This window comes from Acanthochromis polyacanthus, chromosome 14 (genome assembly GCF_021347895.1).
Source record: "Acanthochromis polyacanthus isolate Apoly-LR-REF ecotype Palm Island chromosome 14, KAUST_Apoly_ChrSc, whole genome shotgun sequence".
Lineage (NCBI taxonomy): Eukaryota > Metazoa > Chordata > Actinopteri > Pomacentridae > Acanthochromis > Acanthochromis polyacanthus.
In genome coordinates, this window is record NC_067126.1 from 22,171,599 (window position 1) to 22,196,488 (window position 24,890).

General features: G+C 39.8%; 1 protein-coding gene across 4 annotated transcripts; it reads right to left on the bottom strand.

The window, feature by feature from the left end:
* Positions 1-1,127: 1,127 nt before the first annotated feature.
* Positions 1,128-24,135, bottom strand: traf3ip1 (TNF receptor-associated factor 3 interacting protein 1). 4 transcript variants are annotated; one of them, XM_022216797.2, is made up of 16 exons: positions 23,865-24,135; positions 22,327-22,395; positions 20,298-20,459; positions 19,268-19,396; positions 18,648-19,058; positions 18,484-18,558; positions 18,022-18,045; positions 16,997-17,072; positions 16,531-16,551; positions 13,862-13,949; positions 13,452-13,541; positions 12,967-13,102; positions 12,854-12,890; positions 12,609-12,685; positions 6,182-6,399; positions 1,128-3,755 (listed from the first exon to the last, which is right to left on the bottom strand). In XM_022216797.2, exons 1-16 carry the CDS (start codon positions 23,985-23,987, stop codon positions 3,590-3,592), a joined length of 1,902 nt encoding a protein of 633 aa, XP_022072489.2. In that variant the 5' UTR covers positions 23,988-24,135; the 3' UTR covers positions 1,128-3,589. The 4 variants fall into 4 exon arrangements, with proteins under 4 accessions (XP_022072489.2, XP_022072487.2, XP_051814620.1 ...); XM_022216795.2 differs by having other exon boundaries at positions 13,452-13,544; XM_051958660.1 differs by lacking the exon at positions 23,865-24,135 and adding an exon at positions 22,830-22,848 and having other exon boundaries at positions 13,452-13,544.
* Between the last annotated feature and the right edge of the window lie 755 nt (positions 24,136-24,890).

Genomic DNA, 24,890 nt, shown 5'->3' on the forward strand with positions numbered 1-24,890 from the left:
TTAACTATCGGTGCGTGCTGAGTAGTTTTTGGGTGGGTAACATACACCAGGGAGGCATGCAGGCATGGCTCTGCGCTGCCTGATGACAGACACTGAGATCCTGGTGGTGCTCTAAAAATAAATGACAGGTCAACAGAGACATGTGTCCCCATAAGTGGACATTTTGCTCACAGGCTTTGAGCTCAGTACTTAAAAGGCTGTTTGTGGTAGAAAAGAAATGCATTGTTGAAGGATTCAAGTTAAGCGAGTCTATCGATTTTGACAGTAGCTCACCGTAGCCCATAATATGACAAGACCAGGAAACACAATGCACAGGTTCGCCCACTGAGTGAAACACACTGAACAATAACCATTTAACAATCATTTAGAGCGGCGCAGTTAAATCTCAGGATTAAAGTCGCAAAAGTGATTGGGCCTCTTAGTTTGACCTCACTTGAGGATTAGTGGGAAACTGCAGACCGTGAAAGTAAAAGGTTCGGTCACTCATTAGCAGCACAAACCATTGTGAAATTCAAAGGCTATAATCAGCAGTTTACCACTAAAGCGGCAGTCATGTCTTCTGCTTTGTGGAGCCCTGCTGTTAAAAGGGAAACGCAGATGGACAGTTGAGCCTTCTTTTCTTTAGATTGTGCTGAAGTCTTTTTTTTTTAATCCACCTGTTGAGACTGGGTCCAGTGTATTTGCTGAAAGCAGGTGTCATGCCTTCTGCGAGGGGCCTTCAGCTAAATCTCCAATTCGCATCACAAATGTTCCGTTCAAATCTTGCTTAATCATCGTTAGATGTTTTGTGTGTTGCAGCTGTTTCATGGCCTGCCAGAGAAAAGTTGCTGCTCGTGCTAGTTGAGGTTCTTCAAAAAATTGTTTTACTTCAGTTATGTCGGGCAAAGCTTCAAGAGAAGAAAGCCTCCTTGAAAGCGTGGCCATTCACCACGAGGACTTCACATGAGTCTCACATGAAAAATTACAAACCAGGGTTATTATCATTTCACTTATAATGTAACTTGAGCAATAAAGACCTCTCATTAAATTGCCAATTTTAAGGCGAACTTAACTTGAAGTCTGTACTTTTCTCTTTACTCAACAAGTCACTGCTCCCAACTGTTAAAAACATAAAGCAGAGACAAATGTTTATTGAAATGTAACCATTTATTTCACTCCACTACAAAATTATATAATTATTTGGACTATGATACAGTCTTCACATATACAAAATATACAGTTTAAAGACAAACTGAGGATATGATACAAATAATGTACAGTTTAAACGGCCCTTTTCAACATATGAGCATGCAGGTTTTCACTTTTCCAGTTTTGCTTTTGAAATGGCATTTTTCAGTCGATTACGATTTCCAAATGATGTTTGACTAACAGAATACTGCTATGAAAATGGAGTAAAATTAGAATAAATGATAGTATGTGTTGAATACTGAATCCCTATAATAAATAGCTCTTACAGCACTGTGCTCCTTTTTTTTTAAGACATTAGTAAAAATAGTTTTTCTTAAAGCCATTAACGTCCATGAATGCGTCTAAACTCACAAAATTTGCCTTTTAGAAGCTAAACATTTCTGCCGTACAAACAATTTCAGAAACGTGCAGGGTTTATACTGCCCACACAATTCTTCAATTAGACCAGGCTATGATATCAGTAGCATCAGAGAATGTATTCATGTTCTTAGCATGGATGTTGCATCAATTGAACCTTTAGTAAGCCAATGGTCTGACAATGCAGTGGGATTGGAAACCCCAGTCTGGGCAGAAAAAAAATTGATGGTATAATCTATGGTAGAAAAGATAAAGCAGTCAAGGTGAAGCATGTATGGTCATCACATTCACACATGAAAGCATTGAACTTGCTCTGTTATAACTGCAATCACTGGTTTCTACGGAAAAAAATCTGAGTAAAATAATAGATTACATTCACCAGTCTAACCAGGCATTCACAGCAAGTGTCACTTTAAAAACAAAAAAACAAGTTTTCTGTAAATGCTGTCAGTCCAAGTCTTCTGGGAGGCAAGTGTTCACTAAAACCAACTGCAAGTGTACAAGTGTCAAGGACAGTGTAAAATGACATAACTTAAATGTGGTAACTGCATCTTCATCATTCAGCGTGTGATAGGCCACTATGCCAGGAAACATTTGTATTTAATTTACCCCTGGAATACAATGACATATCTACACTCCGGGAAACTTGAGGAAACATTTGTAAGCGGCTACCTTCATTCTCATGTCTCCTACTATAATTATCAGTCTGGTATTGCTTCATGTTTTAGTACTAGCTACATGTGTAAAGTACATTTCTTTTAGACAGCAAAATGAGATAGCAAAATATTGTCTTATATTTTTTGGAATTTATATAGAACGTTCACAAAGTCACATCTGACCAAACGTTGCCTCTGTCCTAAAACAGGAACAGTTTAGAAAATTCTACAGTACAAATAGATAAGAAGGGTGTCCAAGATGGTGGCTTCCTGCATGCTCACTGTAAGGAGAATATATGTTTGAATGGTTTCCCTGAAAGTACATAAAATTAGTGTGTCTATTATATTTCTGAAAGCTAGGCATAGGAGAGAGAAGGAAGAATCCTAGCAGTTTAGTTGCGAAAAAGCATTTTCTAAAAAAGAAAAACCTCCTGTAATCATGTTTCTCAAAGTGCAGCAGTGCTTAAAAAGTGGAAGAGTGAATAATGTAACAAACACTAACTGTGAAGGAGGAAAGATCAGCATGTGAAAGCAAAAGTTCTAAGACAAATTTAAACCAAGACACCACAGTCATGTAACATACATTTCAGTCGATTAGGCCCCCAGGATCCTTCAGTTAAATCCTAGTTTTCGGTAGCAAAGATGCAGAAAATGTATTTTAACTTTTCTCTTGTTTTCAATCAGCTGAACATGTCATGAGTTTGTTTAATTGTTGTTGTGTCCAACAGCATTATATCAGGTGCAATTAGCATCATGGAAAACTAGCAGTATCAGAAAGCAAGACTGCTTATGACTCAGTACTTTTACAAGTTCTCAGTTCTCACCACAAGGAAACACTGCTGGTTGTGTCACAACCTAAAAAACTGCATTGTTACTTGGTGATTAAGACACCAAGAAAACACATTTTAAATGTGGTCTAATCGTCGCTGAATATGTAGCTAACCAAGCATCAAACACAACTATCTAATATCCAGATCATGAGCTGGGCTCTGGCTCATTCCTGAAAGGCACCGTTACAGAACAAGGGCCAAGGAAGATGATTTTATTCATTCATCCGTCAGCTTTATCAGCTGGTACATCTCCAACATCACCATTGTTTTTTTCAAAGCCATCATCCAAGTATTCTTGACTTGTGTCAGACCTCTCAACCACTGAGTGGCTGTTTCATTTACCGATATCTTACCGATATTTCCCGCCCTTGATATGCAGGAGAACATGTGGGTCCATCTCCTGTTCTGACAGGAAAACCTAAAAGTGCAGTGTTTGGTCCCATCCCACATCATCTCCATGACAACAGGCCTTGCCAATATTCTGTATTAGAAACTGCAAATGCCTAAATATTTAGTGCATTTTTTTGAGTTTTTTTCTTTGAAGACCTTGTTTGCCATTCAGGTTCGGGATGAAAAGTTGATTCCTGTCACCATCTTTTGGATCTTCTCTTCATTCTTCAGTATGTTGGACCTGACAGCACAAATCTTGTCTTGCTGGTCTTTGATGAGCTGCTCCAGCTCAGCTAGTTCTGCTTTAAGAGGCTCCACTGCATGGTCTGTCGCTCTACAGAATAGACAAGCAAGCACACACACTAATTACAACAAATTACATAAAAACAACTAGAGAAACTGTCCAGAATAACAGAGTTGTTACTGATAGGTTCTCATGCTGAAAGAGCTGTCAGAGTTGTTTACCACTTTGAATTCAAGATAAGTATAGCAGTGATTACATTAACGCATCAGCTTCTAAGAGAGAAAAAGGTTTAAGATTGACATGTGAAGAAATGCATGTGAAGTGTTTATATTTCTGTCTTTCAAAACAGCAAGGCAACATACACACGTGGACAAAATTGTTGGTACCCCTCAGTTAAAGAAGGAAAAACCCACAATTCTCACTGAAATCACTTGAAACTCACAAAAGTAACAATAAATAAAAATTTATTGAAAATTAAATAATCAAAATCAGCCATCACTTTTGAATTGTTGATTAACATAATTATTTAAAAAAACAAACTAATGAAATAGGGCTGGACAAAAATGATGGTACCCATAACTTAATATTTTGTTGCACAACCTTTTGAGGCAATCACTGCAATTAAACGATTTCTGTATTTGTCAATGAGCGTTCTGCAGCTGTCAACAGGTATTTTGGCCCACTCCTCATCAGCAAACAGCTCCAGTTGTCTCAGGTTTGATGGGTGTCTTCTCCAAATGGCATGTTTCAGCTCCTTCCACATATGTTCAATGGGATTCAGATCTGGGCTCATAGAAGGCCACTTTAGAATAGTCCAACGCTTTTCTCTCAGCCATTCTTGGGTGTTTTTGGCTGTGTGTTTTGGATCGTTGTCCTGTTGGAAGACCCATGACCTGCGACTGAGACCAAGCTTTCTGACACTAGGCAGCACATTTCTCTCCAGAATGCCATGATAGTCTTCAGATTTCATCGTACCTTGCACACTTTCAAGACACCCTGTGCCAGATGCAGCAAAGCAGCCCCAAAACATTACTGAGCCTCCTCCATGTTTCACCGTAGGGACAGTGTTCTTTTCTTCGTATGCTTGGTTTTTGAGTCTATGAACATAGAGTTGATGTGCCTTACCAAAAAGCTCCAGTTTGGTCTCATCTGTCCAAAGGACATTCTCCCAGAAGCTTTGTGGCTTGTCAACATGCATTTTTGCAAATTCCAGTCTCGCTTTTTTATGAGTTTTTTTCAGCAGTGGTGTTCTCCTTGGTCGTCTCCCATGAAGTCCACTTTGGCTCAAACAACGACGAATGGTGCGATCTGACACTGATGTACCTTGGCCTTGGAGTTCACCTTTAATTTCTTTGGAGGTTGCTCTGGGCTCTTTGGATACAATTCGAACGATCCGTCTCTTCAATTTGTCATCAATTTTCCTCTTGCGGCCACGTCCAGGGAGGTTGGCTACTGTCCCGTGGGTCTTGAACTTCTGAATAATATGAGCCACTGTTGTCACAGGAACTTCAAGCTGTTTAGAGATGGTCTTATAGCCTTTACCTTTAAGATGTTTGTCTATAATTTTTTTTCGGATGTCCTGGGACAATTCTCTCCTTCGCTTTCTGTTGTCCATGTTCAGTGTGGTACACACCTTTTCACCAAACAGCAGGGTGACTACTTGTCTCCCTTTAAATAGGCAGACTGACTGATTATGAGTTTGGAAACACCTGTGATGTCAATTAAATGACACACCTGAGTTAATCATGTCACTCTGGTCAAATAGTTTTCAATCTTTTATAGAGGTACCATCATTTTTGTCCAGACCTGTTTCATTAGTTTGTTTTTTTAAATAATTATGTTAATCAACAATTCAAAATTAATGGCTGTTTTTGATTATTTAATTTTCAATAAATTTTTATTTATTGTTACTTTTGTGAGTTTCAAGTGATTTCAGTGAGAATTGTGGGTTTTTCCTTCTTTAACTGAGGGGTACCAACAATTTTGTCCACGTGTGTATATGTCCATATACACTACTGTTGAAAAGTTCGGGGTCACTTAGAAATGTCCTCATTTTTGAAAGGGAATCTCTTTTTTCAGTGAAAATAACATTAATCAGAAATACAGTCTAATAATTGTTCATGTGGTCAATGGCTATTCTAGCTGTAAACAGTTATTTTTTAATGGAATATCTACATAGGGGTACAGAGGAACATTTCCAGCAACCATCACTCCTGTGTTCTAATGCTACATTGTGTTAGCTAATGGTTTTGAAAGGCTAAATGATGAGTAGAAAACCCTTGGCGATTATGTAAGCACATGAATAAAAGTGTGCATTTTCATGGAAAACATGAAACTGTTTGACCCCAAACTTTTAAATGGTAGAGTATCTTGGAAGTACTGAATATTAGGTGACTGGAAAAAAAAAATTCACTCTGGCATAAAAAGACGAGTCTGTATATGAACTAGTGTTGGATACTGGGTAAACTGTATTGAGCAACACAAAGCTGAATGCATGCTGTGTATGTCAATCCCACCTCTGCTCCTGCAGCAGGGCCTGAGCGTGCTCCTTGTTCTCTTTCCGCCAGGTGTGCAGTTCAGCCTGCATGGCATCCATGTCTTCCTGGATGTAGTCCATGATCTTACCTAAAGGTAGGGAACTTCGGCACACCATCTGAATGGACGAGCGAAGCCGCTCAATCTCCCTCGTTACCATGTCCCGCTCCTTCTTCCGCGCTCCTTCAGACACCAAGTTCTGAAAGTGAAGGTTGCATGACGATTGAACCGTCAAAGCAGGCAAACATTGCATTCTGTGAGTGTGCATGTTGCTATTTGAGGAATGATTAAAGGGAACTTGCAGAATTTCATGAACAGGTTCAAGAACAAAGTCATAACAAGTAAAGAAAGTAAGTTTTTATATGATCCGCATGATTTAGCACTCTGCACTATATCAAACAGCTGTAAGAACACATAAAACACACACAAAAATCACTTGAGCGTCCCTAGACCAAAACATAATAAACTCTCTTTAGGAATTCCACCTTTTCCAGCAAAGTCTCAAATGCCCAGAACCAGAGCAAGGCTGCATTTAGTGGTTTAGGATTTCAAGGCTAAAAATGTTAGGCAGGAATTCTACCAACCTAGCTGTATATATAAAGATCAAACATGCTGCTGAATTGTGTTGGCCAAAGTAGGGGGACTGGCAGGATGGCTGGTGAAGGCTTTCAGTTTATGGTGTGCGGCTGAAGGGGGTTCGCTATATCCCAATTACATTCAGTCCCTTGATGACAAAAAGGAGGGGAAGGTATCAGGGAAGGACCTCCCTTGGCAAGGAGCAAACCCAAGGATGTTTGCTCAGCTGGGCTTCGCAAGGCCTGCGCGTGTGACGGTGAAAGCACTCAGTATTGCAACCCTAAAGCCACACACACACACCTACAAACACCAACCAGAGGATCAGTCAAAGCATACAGCGAACACACATCACCCCCACCCGCAATCTTGGTCTTTAAGTCTTGTTTATTTTAGTAACAGGCTGTGGCAGTGGGGTTATTTTACTACAGTATTGAGTAACAACTACTACACTTATGCCTCCTTTCAAGTTCAACTCTGGGCCCAAATTATACTATTTGGCTCCACAGACCGGAGCACCTGCCTTCACGAAGCAGCACAATTCGTACTCGCAACAGAGTGTAAACTAAATGACAGCTTCCTCTTAAAAACACACAATCTGTCACAGAGCCCGCTCGGGTAGCAGGCCGCATATGCTTGGCATAGCTGGCGCATACAGCATTTGTCTTATCAAGCCATCTCTTTAAACAAACCACAAAGAGCCAAGTAATTAGTAATTTGGAAAGGTAGCTTGACTAGACAAGACCACACTGCAGGAATGACATCAAACATCAGTGTTTACCACCATTTCTTGTCAGGAAGTAAGCACAAATTTCTGACAGCCTCAGTCTGTTCCCCGTTTGTAGTGGCTCGAGAGTGTGAAGGTTGAAATGCCTTGGCCCCGTGGTCCCTCAGCAAGGTGGGTGGCTTTCCACTGGGCGTCATGAACCCTGCAGCTAGACAAATACTCTATGGCTCATTCGGCCTGCCTGGCTGCGGTTTAGTCTGCATAGCCCAGACAGAACCCATGGCTTCTTTCTATTTGCCGTCCCCTTGCTACCTCAGCCCCCTCCTACTCCTTCTCTGTTGGAAAATAAAAAACTTGGCGTGAAAACATGACCCCTTGTTCATGTGCACTCTGCCTGGGCAGATATAAATCACAGCTTTATGGAGGTCTCTGTCAGGGTCTACGGGACCTGTGTGCTCCTAGTTTTCCTTTTTCTCACCCAGATCACAGAACAATATTTAGACGTGGTGACCACAGAGGAGTGGGGGGTGAGAGAGGAGGGAGGGGGACAGGTTTTCCCATTATCTTAGACAGCGATGAAAGCCTCAGGAACTGGGGAAGACACAGCTTTGGCTGCTGCTAGAAGAGTGGAAATGGATTAATAAGAGAAAGAAGCTAAGACTGAAGTCTGAGTTAATGAGTAAAAGATTTTCCTACATATGGACATATCTCTATAATGCGAAATATTATCTTGTTTCATCAGCCTTTTATTTGATGTTTGACAGCAAACTGCTTGTAGGCGTGAATTCTTTACTTTAACTATGAACTCAGTGCTTAGGTTGCCTTCAAAGGAGGTTCCAGAGAATGAAAATATACTTTAACTCTACAGCATACAGTTCAGTGTGAAATTCACCCAGTCATCACATGCCTAATCAGCTTAATTAGGAAATGCGTGCAAAAATGTGATTTATGGACTGCTTGTGGGGATTTTCTAGAGAAAAACATTCTTCAAAATACCTTCTGACAAGACAAATGGCATGCAAGCACAGAACCTGTCAGAGCCATAGAAACCTTTGGGGTGTCATTAACTGGGAAAACAATGATTTAGACACTAGCTGTCCAGTTGAAGGCAAGTGATCAGCTTTTCTTACAAAGACGGTAAACCTGTTTCCTGTAACCTCATTCATTACTGTTGATTTATCTGATTAAATCTGGTCAAAAAAGATTGGAAGCAAATGTAAAAGCATTTCTGCAACGCCCACAATCAAGTTGAGTCGAATTAAATATAAATGAAGGTGGCTATAGTAAGCTGTGACACAGCAAGCTCAAATGCTGAAGAATCTTTATGAATTCAAGGGAAGTAATTCAGATCATCACCAATACAATTCAGAAATAAAAGAAGCTTTGTAAGGAAGTCGTAGATAATTGACGACCATATATGACAATTTCAGAGCTTCTGGGGAAAATTCTCCTGGGTAGTGGGGCCTGTACTATGAAGCTAGTTTGCATACTCAGGATATCTTTTTGTTATTTAGCTTCATTAAACCTAATAACCACAGGCAGGCTAAGCAGTGACATGACGCTGGTTATCAGTTTGTAAAGTCAACCCAGACTTTCTGAACCTAAAATGGCAGGTGCTGGCACCAGATAACCAATGTCAAACATGGACAGGTTAAGAGCCATATTTCATACAAGAAGAACAAACTATAATCCTAAACCAACCATCCATCCATCCATCCATCCATCCATCCATCCATCCATCCATCGTCTATACACTGCTTAATCCTCATTAGGGTCGAGGGGGGGCTGGAGTCTATACTGACTTAGAGTGAAGGCAGGGAACCCTCTGGACAGGTCACCAGTCTATCACAGGGCTACAATCACACTCACATTCACAGCAATGGACAATTTTGAATCACCTAACCTCAGCATGTTTTTGAACTGTGGAAGAAAGCCAAAGTACCTGGAGAAAGCCAATCCTAAACCAATATGAGGAAATTAAAATATAACTAATACATTCACAGTTGCTACAGTCAAAGTCAGTGGGGAAACAGGCAAAAAAGCTAGCTGTGTGAATGCATACATTAACAGGCTTATCAATATCACTGCCCAATATAAGACAGGAAGAGATCTGACCATCATCATATAGTATTTTCAATTTTGTTAATGTATTGCTTAAATGAAAGACAATTTTAGTCTTACTCTTTTAGCTGAAAACCTGATCATGTGAAACAATCTTGGAATCAAGTAAGGAACAAACATTAAAAAAAAAAAAAAAAAAGCTCAAACCAGTAAGGAGGCCAACTGCAAATCTTATAAGACCAACAAGCACAAACCAGCCTGCCTCAGAATAATACTGCAACACAAAGACATATAGGACATTGAAATTACTTGGAAAATGCTTGCAGCTCTGAAAACTCCTGCCCTCTTCAATGACTTTCTCACTATTACTGAAATCTAAAGGGTAAACCTAAAGTTACCTCACAAATCCTGCTTCGTAGTGCAGGCCTCTGATCTCCCTTTGGAGATCATGAAGGTTTTTACTGTGTGCTTCTGCAGAATGACTGAGAAGTGAGCTGGAGAGTAAGCATAGGATGAGAACTGGTTCTGGACATTGTTTAAGGGTTTCCTTGTGATTTTGCATGAAGTGCTATTCAAAAGTCTTGCTAGATCATAAAAATAGCTTGGAGTCAGTGAGGTGAGGAGAAAAGCGATGAGGTTACAGGATGTTGTTATAAGGTCACTGTAGCCCCTTGGGAAGACAAGGGAGATCGCCACCCTGGGGTATGGGGTGAACTAAAAGGAAACTTTCAAGGGACCACAGGCTATACTGCAGTAAAATAAAAAGGAAACTGTATTTCAAAAGGGTCCTTAATCTTTAAAATGTTGTCATAGAGAGGAATGGTAGTTTTGAAAGGTTTTAAGGTATGCAATATGTTGTTGAGATTGTGATGTGGTCAAAAAACAAATGTTTGCGGCCTTCAGGTAAGTACTCAGAAACCCAACAAAATTCTTCCAACAAGTCAATCTGACGGCTACAAAAGTAATCCGACTAATGGTATGCCACAGGGTCATTTCCTTATGTTTCCACAAAAAAGAAAAAAAAAAAAAAACGCTGGATGTTTATGAAGACACAGAGGTCTGCAGAGAGTAGTATTTATTTTCTTGACAATTCTGCAGAGAGTATTCTGAACCTTCTCCTCCATGACTCTCACTCAACAGCCATCCATTTGTATGCCACAGGGTTTATTTATACATTACAAACCTTCATCAAGGCTAATTTGATGGGGGTAAAGAAATGGGGGAAAGGAGTACACAAAAATTCTTATGAAAACGCAGCTGTTGCAAGGGGCAGATTCTGTCTAAATAAAAAGAGCAGTATCTTGGAATAATATACAAAGCCGCCGGCGGGTCATGAGGAAGGTCATCCTCATAAATATACAGCAAATACACACACACCAGTGGATCACAGCAAAGTACAGTCACTTGACTGTTTAAGAGTTCCCTTTATTTCCATCTGTACTGCAAGAGCACAATTCATGAACGGACAGAAATTACAATTGGGATTAAATAAAACCTTAATCTCCATAAAATATGTGAAAAGTTACACAGGCCAGCATGTTTGTCCTCGTTCCTTCATCAGAAGGGATTGTGAGTTAGTCAGTATCTGTTCTGATGAACACTAGCATAAAAAAATGAATTGCAACAGCTGTAATTTCAACCCATGCAAACCACATAGAATGAGGAAGCTCAATATTTACATTTTTGTCACTGCGTGTTTTACCATGATTACAATAAAAGAAAAATTATTAAAAAAACACTCCATTAAGCTGCCCTCTACATCCTTTCATGTCAGGAAGGAAGTCATTATAGTTCTTTATACAGCTGACGAGGCAAGGCCAATAATGATGGAAGGGTGGACTGAACAGTTCACAGTTCCTATTTGCAGACATACCTGCACTTAACTGGCCCTGCAGATCGTACAGGATGCTTTGAAATGAGGGTCGGGAGCCCGTGAAAATGGAGGAGGCTGCATTAAGAAAATTAGGATAAACTCTGCAAGGCTATGCTCAGGTTGCACTAAGAGCTCTGCTGTTTTGGATGGTTTGCCTGTGAATATCTGTGACTATATTTAACACACAAAGTTTGTTAAATGCTGGGCCTACAGACTCCTGCTAAGCTATTTCAGTTTACTTCTGGTTAAGCTACGACAACTTCAGGTGTGAGTTATGAGGGATGATGTCTCAGGCCGCAGCTAGGAGGAGATAGATCGGGGACCTTTCTGCTTGAGTGACATTCCAAAACAGTGCATCAATCAGAGTCAGGGTGGTCAGCTAGGAAGGGATGCAGGGAGAGTATGCTTCGGTGAAGCGGACCACCCAAAGCAGACAGCATACACCACCTCACACCACGGAGTGCAGACCAAACTGTAAGCTTCACACTGTTTCATACCCCAAATATTGATGAAAGACCGCTCTCTCTGGCTGATAAACAGGCGGACAGGAGGGAATCCATGAGCAAAAGCGGGAACATGTAACCTCAAAAAATAGTCTATGATGTCTAAATCAAAAAGGAGATGGGAGGGGAAAAGAAATGTTACTGGTATGCCTGACTCCCACTGGTAAAAGTCTGAATAGAAAACAAGATCAAGAGCTGGTCCCCAAGATGGCAGATGCCTTTTAACTGTGCACAGAACAGAGACTGTAACCAAAATAAATTAAGCATACCTAAAATATTGAGCAACCAAAGAAAACACGCTCATTTTGCTCCAGACATCTTGATGTGTGTATCAATTGTGTGTGTACTGTTAAGGGCCATACTTGCTTGTCTGATTATTAGCCCGTCAGCTTCACTGGAGGGGAACATTTTTGTGGTTTTCAGGCAGTGCAATTACACCTCCCCATTCCATTTGTTTATATCTTTCTTTTGATAATAACCAGAGCTGCACTGGCGGTTCTGTGCGGTCAAAATGTGTTCCCTAGGAGCAAACCTTCCAAAAAGAACTGCTGATAGAAGTGGTGGAGATGTTTAAATTGGGCTCCAAGTCACTGATACCGATCATTTGGACAGAACTAGGGTGATTGTGCCCTCTAGTGGAGACAAAACGAAATACTAGAGACAACACATACCTGTTCTTTAGATTTGGGAGAGGATGGTGACAACTCATAGTCTTTCTTGGTCTCAAGGATCTTTTTCACAAGACCACCTACAGCAGGAGAAAAAGTGAGAAGGAAAGTGAAATAATTATTTCCACAAACAACTAAGTCATTCACCATTTCAGCAAGGGCAAGAATTAGGAGAAGTTGTGGCTTTATGGAGCTTTTCAAGAAAACACTTGATAAGAATATAAAATAATGAAAATAAAGAAATGTACCGTGTTTCTCTTCAGTGTCCAGTACCTGTGCAGGATCCTATAACGGAGACAAATACATATGTAACTATTTCAGCCTTATGTTTTTCTGTGAGCTCACTGGTCAAGTCACTTACCACCTCTATTTCTGGAGCTTCTGAGGGTGGAGGGACTGTCTCCTCCACAAGAAATTGCTCATCTTCATCCTCCTCATCCTCAGACAGCCTCTTCCCATCCAGGATGACAGGTGCTGAGGGCTTGGCACTAGATAGCCTAAAATACAAACACAGAGCCTGAGCTGAAATTGTATTTTGCAGACAGAGGTGGGCGACACCTTGGAGGAAAACCTCGAACTCTTGACCTCTTCAGTGAAGGGATCTCCTTGTGGATAATAAATTTGTATGTACACAAAACGCAGGACATCCTGAGGAATATTTTGCCCCTTAGAACTCTTCCAAACACTGCTTTCATCCATTGAATTTACTCTGTCTGGTTTGATCAATAGTAATCAATGCATACAACTAGCAGAGACGAGACAAGACTAATTATTTCACAAAGCAGAGGAATCTCTAGTCATGGATAGTGTAAATGCAACATTAGTCAATATAAATGATGAAGTCACCTCTCAGCTGGGGTCACATCACTGTAGCTTTCTTGTCTCTTCACTCGAGGAGGTGCTGGGCGAGCACTGCTTGGCCGTGCTATTCGTTTGCTGCTGTCGAAAGCAAAAAAAAAAAAAAAGCGTTAACAGCTCTCTGAGATTTGCCAAATGTCTACTTTGTGACAGCCACCCTGAGTCATTCAGATTTCAGGAGGATAATTGTTGTTCTGGACAATATTCCCAATATTGGTAACAGCCGCAGTATCGCAGCTGCCCGACCAACCAATCACAACAGATTAGTCCTTTGAAAAGCAGAACTTTCTTGATTATCCAAACTGAAATTTACTTTAACTGATCTTGGATCGAGCCCTGGGCAACCTTTCAAAAGCAAAACTAACCACATTATTATATATGGTTTAGTGTTGACAGACCTGGAGGTCACGTCAGATGGCGCTGAGGATCCTCCAGCGTCTCCATTTTCCTGGGGGACAGGTCTGTGAGCTAACTGAGCATCTCCATCTGTGAATTAAAAAACAATCCCGCGTGATTCTCGTCACATTATGGAGCAAAGATCACACCTATCCTTAGCAAAACACTGCTTGAACAAGTATGGACCAATATGCTCCTCTCTTTCTTGAATGGTACCATTCTGAAAATGCAAAATTGTTTTATGTTATATAATTCCCACTATCTTCTCAGATACATTTTCTGCTTGAGGATGTGCTCCAGTAGTGACTGCTCCAAAATAAAACTACCTATAATCCTTCATGTGCTATAAATGTTCACGCCAACTGGAAATCTTGTTTTTGTAGACCTCCAACAGCTTAATTCCTCTCCTGAATGGAGTAATGTACAAGTAACTTAAAGATCCTATGACAACATCACTGAATGTGGTTGCAGATGCAATGGAACACATATCTGACCATACCCAACTACAATAAGCCATGTGGTAGGAATTTTTTTTTTTTTTTTATGTCCAACCAAAGAACAGAGGTGACTCAAAGGAAGAGGGTGAAACTTTGACGTCCAAGTTTCAGTGAATGCAACTATTGTGTCTGAGTGCATTGAAAACAGAATTAGATGACTGTAGCAGCACACAAAGGTCTCAACAGAAGCTAAGGTTTAGCTTGTTGCTTCCAGCTGTTTGTAAGACTCTTTCCTCTGACTAATAAATGCCTGCAGTTGACAGCAGCAGGATCCACATGAGTGTCTCCAAAGAAAGACAGAGCTGTGTGCATTTATACACAACACCAGACAGTGGCAAGTTAATTATTTACTATAAATCATAAATTATTCATGAAATGGAGCCAAAAGGTAGAGTACAATGAATACACAGTTTATGGCACCATCAATTGCTGTGGATTGATAAACTATCAACACACTTGCAGAATTTTAAGCAAAGAAATTGTAAATAATTCATGGATTTCTTGATCATAGGTAAACTTTCCCCCCTCTAATACTTTGCAGTATCTCTTCTCCTGGACTATTTTGAGCGAGGGTCACCTAAATAACCCAAATAACCTAAAAGTGAACTGTTCCTGGATTAGTCTATGCAAATCAGATAATTGGAAACTGTCATTGTAAAGTATGAAACCAAAGTATATCAGTGTGTTTCTTCACTCTTATGTGTACACAATGTTTCACTAAGCTGTATATTGCAACAGCATAAGATTTTCAGTGGCCCCATCTAGCCACCTCTATGATAAAATTCTGGTGGCGTGCCTGTCAAAGAATCTTCATTTCAATAGTCTTTCAAATCTGAGTAGGGAGGCAGCTTTTTTACCCCCAGATTGAATATCCCCTTACAATGCCATTGTTGTTACCTTGGTGGCTCCACTTGCTTTTGATAAATGAGCAAACATTGTTCTCTACAAACCATTACAGCCTTTGGTTTATTTCTGCACGTCTTCATCCCCTGCAGCCAAGTGCTTGGTTAAAGGGATTCATTGGATATATAAAATAATAGTCTTGACCTTGCTATGTAACATGTCCTAAGATAACTTAGGTTCTGAATTGGAACTAAAATGAAACTGAACTGAATAGAAGAAACTTCTTCCCCAGACATGCCTCCTATACTACTGCATACCAGAGTGAGTTTAGGTTGGGTCAGGAACCACTGCTAATGCATACCTGTCAAGCTCATTTAAACGGTGTATCTAATACCAGGAATTAGAAATAAACTAGACTGACTTGCTCAGATGCTTTAACAATGAATATCACAGATTTTAATAATTGAGTGACTCATTCAGGTGAGTCATACTGGACTGACTGTCTGGATCAGTGTAAGGCCTGAATCCAAATTAGCATTCTGACATTTTGGGAGAACATTTCATTGCCACCTTACCCTGAGGCAGACTAGAAAATTGACTCAAGTATTTTGTTGTGGGTATCAGTAAGTGTAGGTTGTTTAGTTTATTAGTGGACGTGATCAGTGTTAAAACAGTCCATCTTGATCACTGCAGTTTATCACAACTATCCTCAAAATGCATATGAGGATAAGTGCAATTCTCCTGAGACGCTGACTCCTGCTTCCACAAGAGAAAAGCTCATGTTCATTGAAAGAAAAAAAAACATTACATGTTCTTATTTGCATGGTACAGAAGCAGAGTATCAAACAAGTCCAGAAACTAAATTATTGAATGCCAGAGGACCAATAAACTCCAGGATTTGTGATTATGCTACTGGTACTGAAGGCATTAAGAAAATAGTTTTATATTTATTATTTTGACATTGCACATTTTAGCGTACAATCTTTGTTTTAGAATGACGACAAAGTTCTGCTATTTGCAAAATGCCTCGATTTATTTTCTTCCACTAAATGCTGGTGTAGGCAGTGGGGTGCTCTGCTATCTTGAGTAAAACTATGCTGCACATAAAACAATATGGCCAAATAAAATTCCCTGCATTCAGTCCTGACCTAAAAGTGAATAATGAACGAGGATGTTCTTAATACAGAGAGAAAAAAAACAATGTTAATTCTGTTGCTACTTTGTTTCAATTATTCTCTAAAAATAAGAGTAAGATTAGCAGTTCTGTTAAATGTTAATGATTATCATCCCCACATGGGAACACATAAAAGAGACAGAGGGAGTACACTTACCTCCCTCACTATCAGACTCATCTGTTAGGAAAAAAACAATGCACTGTTAGGGCAGTCTCTAATCAAAACACAAAAAACACTAAAGAGCAATGTGACATGTTAAATGTGGACTAAGAAAAACAGATAAATCAATGGGCTGTGTATCTTTGATATATCTAACAAAGAATGCCTTTCTTTAAAAGTTTTAATTAATGTCAGTTAGATGAATCTTTACTGCTTCTGCCAACATAACAGTAATCTTACTGAATCACTCCCATCTCCCACCCAGGGAACTTGTCAATGATTGTATTAGTGGAGTGTTAATGGAAGGCTTTCAACTGTAAAATCAATTTGGATGTACTAAAAAGCCCTTCTGTTAATGATTAAAATGCAGCCAAGAGCATTTTTAAACGTCTGTGTGAACTTATTAGAACAGACGATTGAAATAGCGTGATGGGGGTAGAATGAGGTGACGCCTAGGTGTTACCTTGACCCCCAATTTTGGGTCTTCGCCTTTGTCCTTTGGCAGATGAAGGCCGAGGTATTCTAGCTGGACTGTCAGACTGTAAGCGGAGGAAAGACAAGAAAGCAGACATCTTCAGAAAGGCAAGCACTGAGCAGCAACATGCATTGATGTCGTCTTGAGTACAACTCTCTTTGTGTTATCTGTCATTTTCTTAACAAATATTTAAACCAAGGAGGGACTGCACCTATGGTTAAATATACGGTTTAAATAAACAGTTAAACATATGAAATCAGTTGTTAGTAGAAAATAATTGGGATTTAAAACAAATACAACCACTATGTGTCAGTAAGTGTCATTGTAAAAAAAAACAAAAAAAAACACAGCACATAGTTTATATGTGAAACATTCTCACATAGCAAACAAGCAAGGGCAGCTTCCTTTAGAAAGAGCAAAATGACAGAATGCAACATGACTGCTGTGATAGGCAGATTAAGCACTGGAAGCACCAGACATTCAATATATCCATAGGTGTCAAGCAAAATAATCCACTGAACGTGAAATGCACTAGAGAGGCAAGAACAGCCACAGTATCAAAGGGGTGTAAGACTGACTACTAAGAAACGGCCACAAATAGCAACAAAGCAAAGTTAGAAATGGAGACCATTGTGAATTAATTTTGTTGGGCAACCAACTCCCTTCTGTGTTACACAACAGGTTGGTTTTATGCATAATTGAAGGCCTCACTACACACCAGTAAACCTACATTTCATCTTTGAAATGGTTATCCCACATCTGAACAAGCACATTAGTGACCTTAGTTGTTGTACAGCTAACTCATGAAGTGAAACATTAGTCTTACATCATTAATGAGTCTCAGAGCACACTGGATAAAGGTGTTGCATTGCAACAGTGACCCAAGCTAACAGTTACAGGAACAGGAAAAAAATTCGAGTAGACTGTAATTGCACTGACAGAGCCTTGATGAAACAGTATGTGAAATGAAAAAGTGCTACCCTCTCTACCATTACAACTAATTAAAGTCTTACCTGGTTCTCAACTGCCTCTGTGGGCTGTACAGGCAAAGAACACAGCATTACATCATCCTCCCAGTCATCACACATATCAGTTATGCAGGTAATAATAGCAAACATGACCTCATGTCTGCTCTACTCTATAGCTCAATCTAGCACCTAATCAAGCATCTAGCCACCCCAAGGCCATTGCAATGGTCACCATATTCAAGCATTAAATTGTCAGCTATGTACAAACTATTTTCTATGGATCACTTCTGCAGGCATGAATACCTCTTCAACTGGGTTTGGTTCCTTGCAAGGACAAAAGGCACAACATTGGAAAAATACATTTGAATTTCTTTCAACCTGTCTAAAATGTCAAGATACATTTTTCGAAAATCAGTAATCAACTCTGTTCCTTGAATTTAATGAATCATCGTTACAAAAACAGATATTATATTATGTTTCAGTTATCTGTGAAAAGTTAAAACTTACTGCTGGCACAGTTTTGGCTGTTTTGCTAGGCTCTTCAGGGCTGGGTTTTTGCTGTGGCTCCTCTGATACTCTCGCCTGATCACAAACACACACACTGAATGTAAATACACCGTGTTGCCAGGAATTACTATCTGAGAATATGTGAGTGGGGTTAGATGGCATACCTTGTTATTGCCACTCTCTCCATTTTTGTGTCTTTCATCTGCATCTCTGTGTCTCTCTTTCTCTCGATCTCTTCGTTTGTCCTTGTCTCTTTCTCGGTCTCTGTGAGAATCTCTCTCTCTTGTCCTTTCTCTGTCTTTGTCTTTTTCCCTTTCTCGTTCCCTGTCCTTCTCCTTGTCCCTGTCCCTGACTCGTCCTTTGTCTCTATCCTTGTCTCGCTCTCGGTCTCGACTCTTGTCTTTGTCTCTGTCTTTGGCGTGGTGGTCCTGTTCAGTGCGGTGGGGCTTGTCGCCGCGCTCCCTGTCACGGTGGTGTTCTTTCTCTCCATCTCTGCGTCGACTCTCCTGCTCTTTGGGCTGGTCTGGGTCCTTCTGGTCGCGGCTGCCACTGCGCTCTGTAATCTTTTTCTTCTCCTGAAATTGTTTTTTTTTTTTTACCAACACAGTGGATAAGGATTCACTGACAGCCAAAATAACATGTTGGAACGCTGATTATTTGAGCAAAGTCATCACATCCGCAAGTAAAATTTTAACATAGAAAAAACATTTTACAGTGCATCTAGGATTGAGTATTGTGATATGAATTTAAAATTGCGCAATTTTAGTGGGCTGAAGACTATCACCTCTCTATCTGGATGGCGTTCACGTCCCTCCCTGTTCTCCTTGTCCTGGGACCTGGAGGTGCTGGCTTTGGTCTTGATGTCCACCTTTTCTCCTGCGAGCACTCGCTTAACTGCATCATCACTGGACAACTGCAGAGCAAGAGAGTAATGCCATCTCATGCAGCAAAAATCTGAGATATTTAACAAGAAGGGTACAAAAATGTGTAAAAGACTGGCCTCAAAGCGCATTCCTCTACTAAAGTGTCCTTAAGCAAAATTCTAACTGCAACCTTTAAAAAGGGACAGTTTGGAGATTACCGGTAACTGATCTCCATGTGGAATGAGGAAGACAAAAGGTCATAAACTAGCACTAAAAAACTGCCGTGCATATAATATGTGCCACAGTTGGAGCACAAGTGTCTCGTGTTTAAATCAACTCTGTAAAGATGAGAGAAGAACTTTAGTAATACATTTACATTTTGCCATTTTGTTAGATTACTAAGTGATGATGTATCTGCTAAGCTGCCTTTCCTGACTACGCCTGCTCATCGTAATCATTGTCAGACTTCAAATTGCCTTCAGTCAGAGCTAACCTTACGTTTATGGCATTCTCAAGGTTGTTAAGTTTTAATGAGATTCATACAAGCTGAAAACTCAGAAATAGTTTTGCAATTGTAACCACATGCCTTCAAAACATAAAAGCAACACTACATAAGCTGAGAGGAATACATTCAAATCGACAAGAATAGTTTACATACAGTGTGAACAGCAACTATCCCCCAGGCATCAGCTCATCTGTTTACACTTAATCTCTGGGGTTCGATTAAAATATTTCAAAGTTTTCCCTGAGGCAGCTCGACAGTTTTCCCAAGAGTATATTATTTTGACGTGAAAAATAACACAGACTTCTTTTTATGTAGCGCCATCACTTACTTTGGGTCTCCAGTGTAACAGACACAACATAAACAATAAATAAACTGGAGACACTGGTGTGTGAATTTTTTCAAATCGGCTTTTAAGCGGGTGTGTGAACCCTCCCACTGACACGGACCTTGTTGAGGCAGCACTTGGCGATGGCCTGCAGCAGCTCATTGGTTTTCTCAGGCTCATGGCCGGCAACGATGCGTGCTGGCTTTGCTGCCAGGGGTTCACCACTCACCAGCATCACCACATCTATTGCTTTCTGAAGGAAGACTATTTTAGACTCCTTATCCTGGAAAGAAAAAAGATGTTTTGGTAATTAGGTCAGTGCACAAGAGAGAAAGTCAAGAATTTCAGTGAGATTATTGTCTACCATCGTTTCAAAAGATAAACCCTCCAGACATGCACATTTGTTAATTCAGCACAAGTTAGTCTTTTAATGCTGAAATTCTACACAGACTGCATTGTATTTTTAACTATAGTTGGACTAATAGTCACAAACTGTGTCCACCACTTAAGTCTTATTCCTCTCCTTTCTTGACCAGGCTGTTAAAATTAACAAACTATGTTTTACTTTGCAGGGTGTGAATCTTAAATTGCTACACATGATAAATGTAACTGAAATGTCTGGATGGTGTAATGGATAGTTCTGAACATGAAATGTAGCAATTCAAAGTAAAATCATGCATCTCAAAGGTCCAGTGACTAACATTTGGGGCAGCGCGAAAGACAAACTGAAAAAATTTGGATATATAACAAGGACTGTATCCACCTCTCTCTTGGTTAAATCCTTGCCTTCTTGTATCCATGTAAATAAAACAGACCTTATTCTAGACTAATGACCCGGCTAAGCAGTACCTCTAGTCTGTCAGCCTGCTGCAAGTGAGAATCCTGCCAACTGTGCAACATAAGGACATGTATCTGGTGCAAGCACCTGGCCCTTCTGTGTAACATCTGATAATAGGATGGCCTTTTCAGTGATAATCCCTTTATGAAATTCCTATTGAGTAACACGCTCTTGCACAGGAGCTTTCAAGGCACGTAATAAGATACATAATTGAAGCATTGGCGAGAAACAGTAGTAGGTAAGTTATCAAAAATATTGTGTCTAAGATTACCAATGGCGTGTCTGTTCCTACAGGCTTTACTGTTGTAATGCTTAGGTACAAAAAAATGCTACATGTTAGCTAAAACAGAATTGACAGATGAAAAAGTTCATAGTATAATACCCTACATGGCCTTGTATTTTTGCATCTTTCTATTATCTAATGCACGACTACATTCAGTGATCATTTCTAAGCTTTTCTGTAATTGAAAACAATCTCTAAGAGGGCTTGTATCGTCCTTGATGAGCTATCATTATCAGGATATATGAATGTCAAAATATTTAACAAATTAACCACACATTAACATATTGTTCTATAATACCATTGCGTGATTATGATTATGAAAATAGCAGCATGTTTAAGAGAGCATTTGATACTGTAAATGCCTCTGCTCAATACATGCGTAGACATATCAATCAACTTGTACCTCCTAGATAAGATCTACAGTCCTGATAGGCAGGTCTTGCCAATCAGCAGTCATCTCGGTAATGCCCCTGGATAGTTACCTCATGCTAACAAAACAAGACCCCTGTCTAAATGAACAGAGAGAGAGCCATAACTGTGATTTTGACAGTAACTGGATCCCTGACTGCATAAAATCATCAGCCAAATCGTACAAAAATATGCTTACAAGCATCCCCAAATTAAAGTTTAGTATGCGTTTTCCCCCTCAATAGTTACATTTATAGTATGTATGCACACAGCTTCACCACACCATGCCTGAGTCAGTGCAGCAGTTCACAAACAGCAGACTTGAGTTGTGACACCTTGAGAAAGCCTCTCAGTCATGTCCTGCCAGGTCCTCTCACTCAAAGGGTGTTATACAGGCAGCGTGTAGAGTTACCCCTCCACACACACAGACACTCAGACTGTCCCATGTAATGCACAGGTGATCTCATAAACAAGGCTGCTTTTTAGGACATAAAAAGCACATTAACAAAGGGAAATGAAAATGGGAGAACATTATGGAACTAAACAACAATGACACCAGCTTGGTTCAGCAGAAGGCCAGAGGTTAAAAAAAGTCAAACATACACGGAATGATCACCTTACCTTTACACTATCAGACTTCATTTCAGTCTCTTCATACAAGCCTTTCAGAAAACCAGTGGTCCTGATGACCTAAAAGTGGGGAGAACAAAGGGTTTAACAGTAAAGTCAGATGGTTTTTACTACTGACTATTCCATATTCCTGAAACCTAAAAACACACATTGCAAACTACACCCATATGTAAGCATCAGCTCTGTGAAATAAGTTCACAATTCTGAAATCTATTTATATAATTACAATACATGTAGTAGTAGTAGTAGTAGTAGTAGTGGAAGTGCTCTAACACTTTGAACTTGAAAGTAGTACTATGATTGAAAATAAGTTCAAAAGTTTGAAAATAACATTGTGGCTTCACCAATTTAATTCCTGAATTCAGACACAGACACAGTGCTAATCGGAGCAAAGGAGTCACGCATACCAACACACTTCCCTTTATCAAATATACATGAACTTACAATGAAACATAAGACTACCTAACAGGTGGAGAGTGAGAATAAGATCTCACCTCTGTTTATAACAGTGAAACAGATTTTACTCTGCTTTACACCTCATGTCAAAGGAGAGAAAAACAAGTTCAGAAAAGGCAGGCTTTGATTTGACATATTATTACAAATATTTAAACTGACAAATTCGATCAAAATAAGTTACTAATGTATCAGTCACAACAGAACAGAATTTCCCATGGAGCTCATGTAGTCCTTCCTGTGTCGTTTTGTGTTGTTCAGATAAATTTTGTATCATTATGTCTGTACCATATCTGTATCATGGTCTGTACTCTTCACCTGAGAGTAGCAGCTGTGGGGTGGTGAATGATCTTAGCTACCAAGAAATCAGACATTTTACTACGTTCATCAATAGACTACTATAGTCAGATCCTCCTAAAATAATCTAGAAAGTTTCTAAGTATAACGTTATCATATGTGTGCACCGTTACTTGTTTTTCAAGCTGCTACGAAGAACCCAAACTGAATCCAAGATCAGTAACACTGTTTCGCAATTACAGCACAACGCAGCTCACAACATCCGTGTACTCAACGTGACGGGTTCGACAGAGCAGACGAAATTATCCAACTTATCCAACAGGTGCAAGCTCTCAGCCAATAGAGGACATATTGGTTTGTTGATCCTTGTGTTGGCTCTGATCGTGCCTAGCAACTACACGACGCTGTTGGTATCGCTAGCTAACTAGCTAACCCACGATATAAACTTAATGGGCAACATAACATTTAGGCTAGTTGCTAAAGGGTGTTCGCTAGTGGTTGGCTGGAAATGGACGAGTGGTTTAACTGCTTGAACACCAGCATCATTTGTGCTACGGCTGATAATTTCCTTGAGCAGAAATGTTGCTTAATGTTCGCTAACTTACTTTGTTAGCTTGGGTCATGCTAATGTTAGCCAGCTAACGGGTTCCCATGACTGCATTTTTAAAAGACACAACTCCAGCTGGAGTTAGCCTGTTAATAAATACGATTAAAAGAGTCCCATGGCGCCAGCTGAACGTCAGCTTGCCAACATTATTATACCGTGAGTTGAGTCTCACCTCACTGAAGATGTCGTGCAGGTACCGAAACGGCGGCTTGCTTAGCAGTTTCTCCGTGAGAGGCGGTTTCTTTATCACTTTGCCCAGCGTGTCCTGGGTCTTTTTTACTACTGCCGCATTCATGGCAGCAGTGAAAAGTAAAGCTAAGTGTTGTTAACTCGGAAGATAAGCCAGAAGCTACTCGGAATTGAAATTTTCAGCAGCTCTCTCGCCTGGTTGCTATGTCAATATCCTGCAATCCCACAGTGCATCATTAATGAATAATGCGCATGCGCTTAGGGCTTATGGTTGCTAAGCACTCTTTTTGACCATAGCAACAGTTAACAATCAGCAACAAAGCTGCAAAGAGCAGATAGATAGATAGATAGATAGATAGATAGATAGATAGATAGATAGATAGATAGATAGATAGATAGATAGATAGATAGATAGATAGATAGATAGATAGATAGATAGATAGATAGATAGATAGATAGATAGACAAACAAAGTGTAAGGTAAAACATTAGTGAAAGAATTAAATGACAGTTCAAAGGGATTTAAAGTCAAATAAAGTCACCAAATGCTTTCAGGGGCAGTGACTGCAAATACTGTGTGCCCTTTTAGTCTTCAGCCAGGCCCCTGTAACAGACAACAGGACTTCAAAATATGCACTGGTATGTACTGAAAAGATGAGAAACAAAACCAGGTGAGAGACCATAAAGCACATTCAGTAAAATCTTAAAATCTAACCTAAAACATACCAAAAAGAGACTAAAACAAAAGGGAGGTGCTTGTGTTCCTTGGTTCTGGTTATGAAAGAGATTCAAATAGAAGTAGATGGATAGCTTCCATAGCCTGTGTCATATTATTGCTCAACATTCAAGAGCAAAAGTGGGTAAAATATCACTTGGTTTACTCTGGGATAGAGTGGAGGGTTATTGCAAAGTGTAGCTAGGTGCACAAAGAGAATATAACAGTGTAGAAGATTTAAAAAATATATTTAAACTCTATATTTACAGAAATAAAGTCACAAAATGCAGTCACT

Coding starts and splice junctions, on each gene's coding strand:
- traf3ip1 (XM_022216795.2), bottom strand. CDS start 23,987: ATGAATGCGGCAGTAGTAAAAAAGACCCAGGACACGCTGGGCAAAGTG. Junction 18,046..18,483: donor CAGCCAAAACTGTGCCAGCA/GTAAGTTTTAAC, acceptor TTGCCTGTACAG/CCCACAGAGGCAGTTGAGAA. Junction 17,073..18,021: donor CAGAGGCAGTTGAGAACCAG/GTAAGACTTTAA, acceptor CTCCGCTTACAG/TCTGACAGTCCAGCTAGAAT.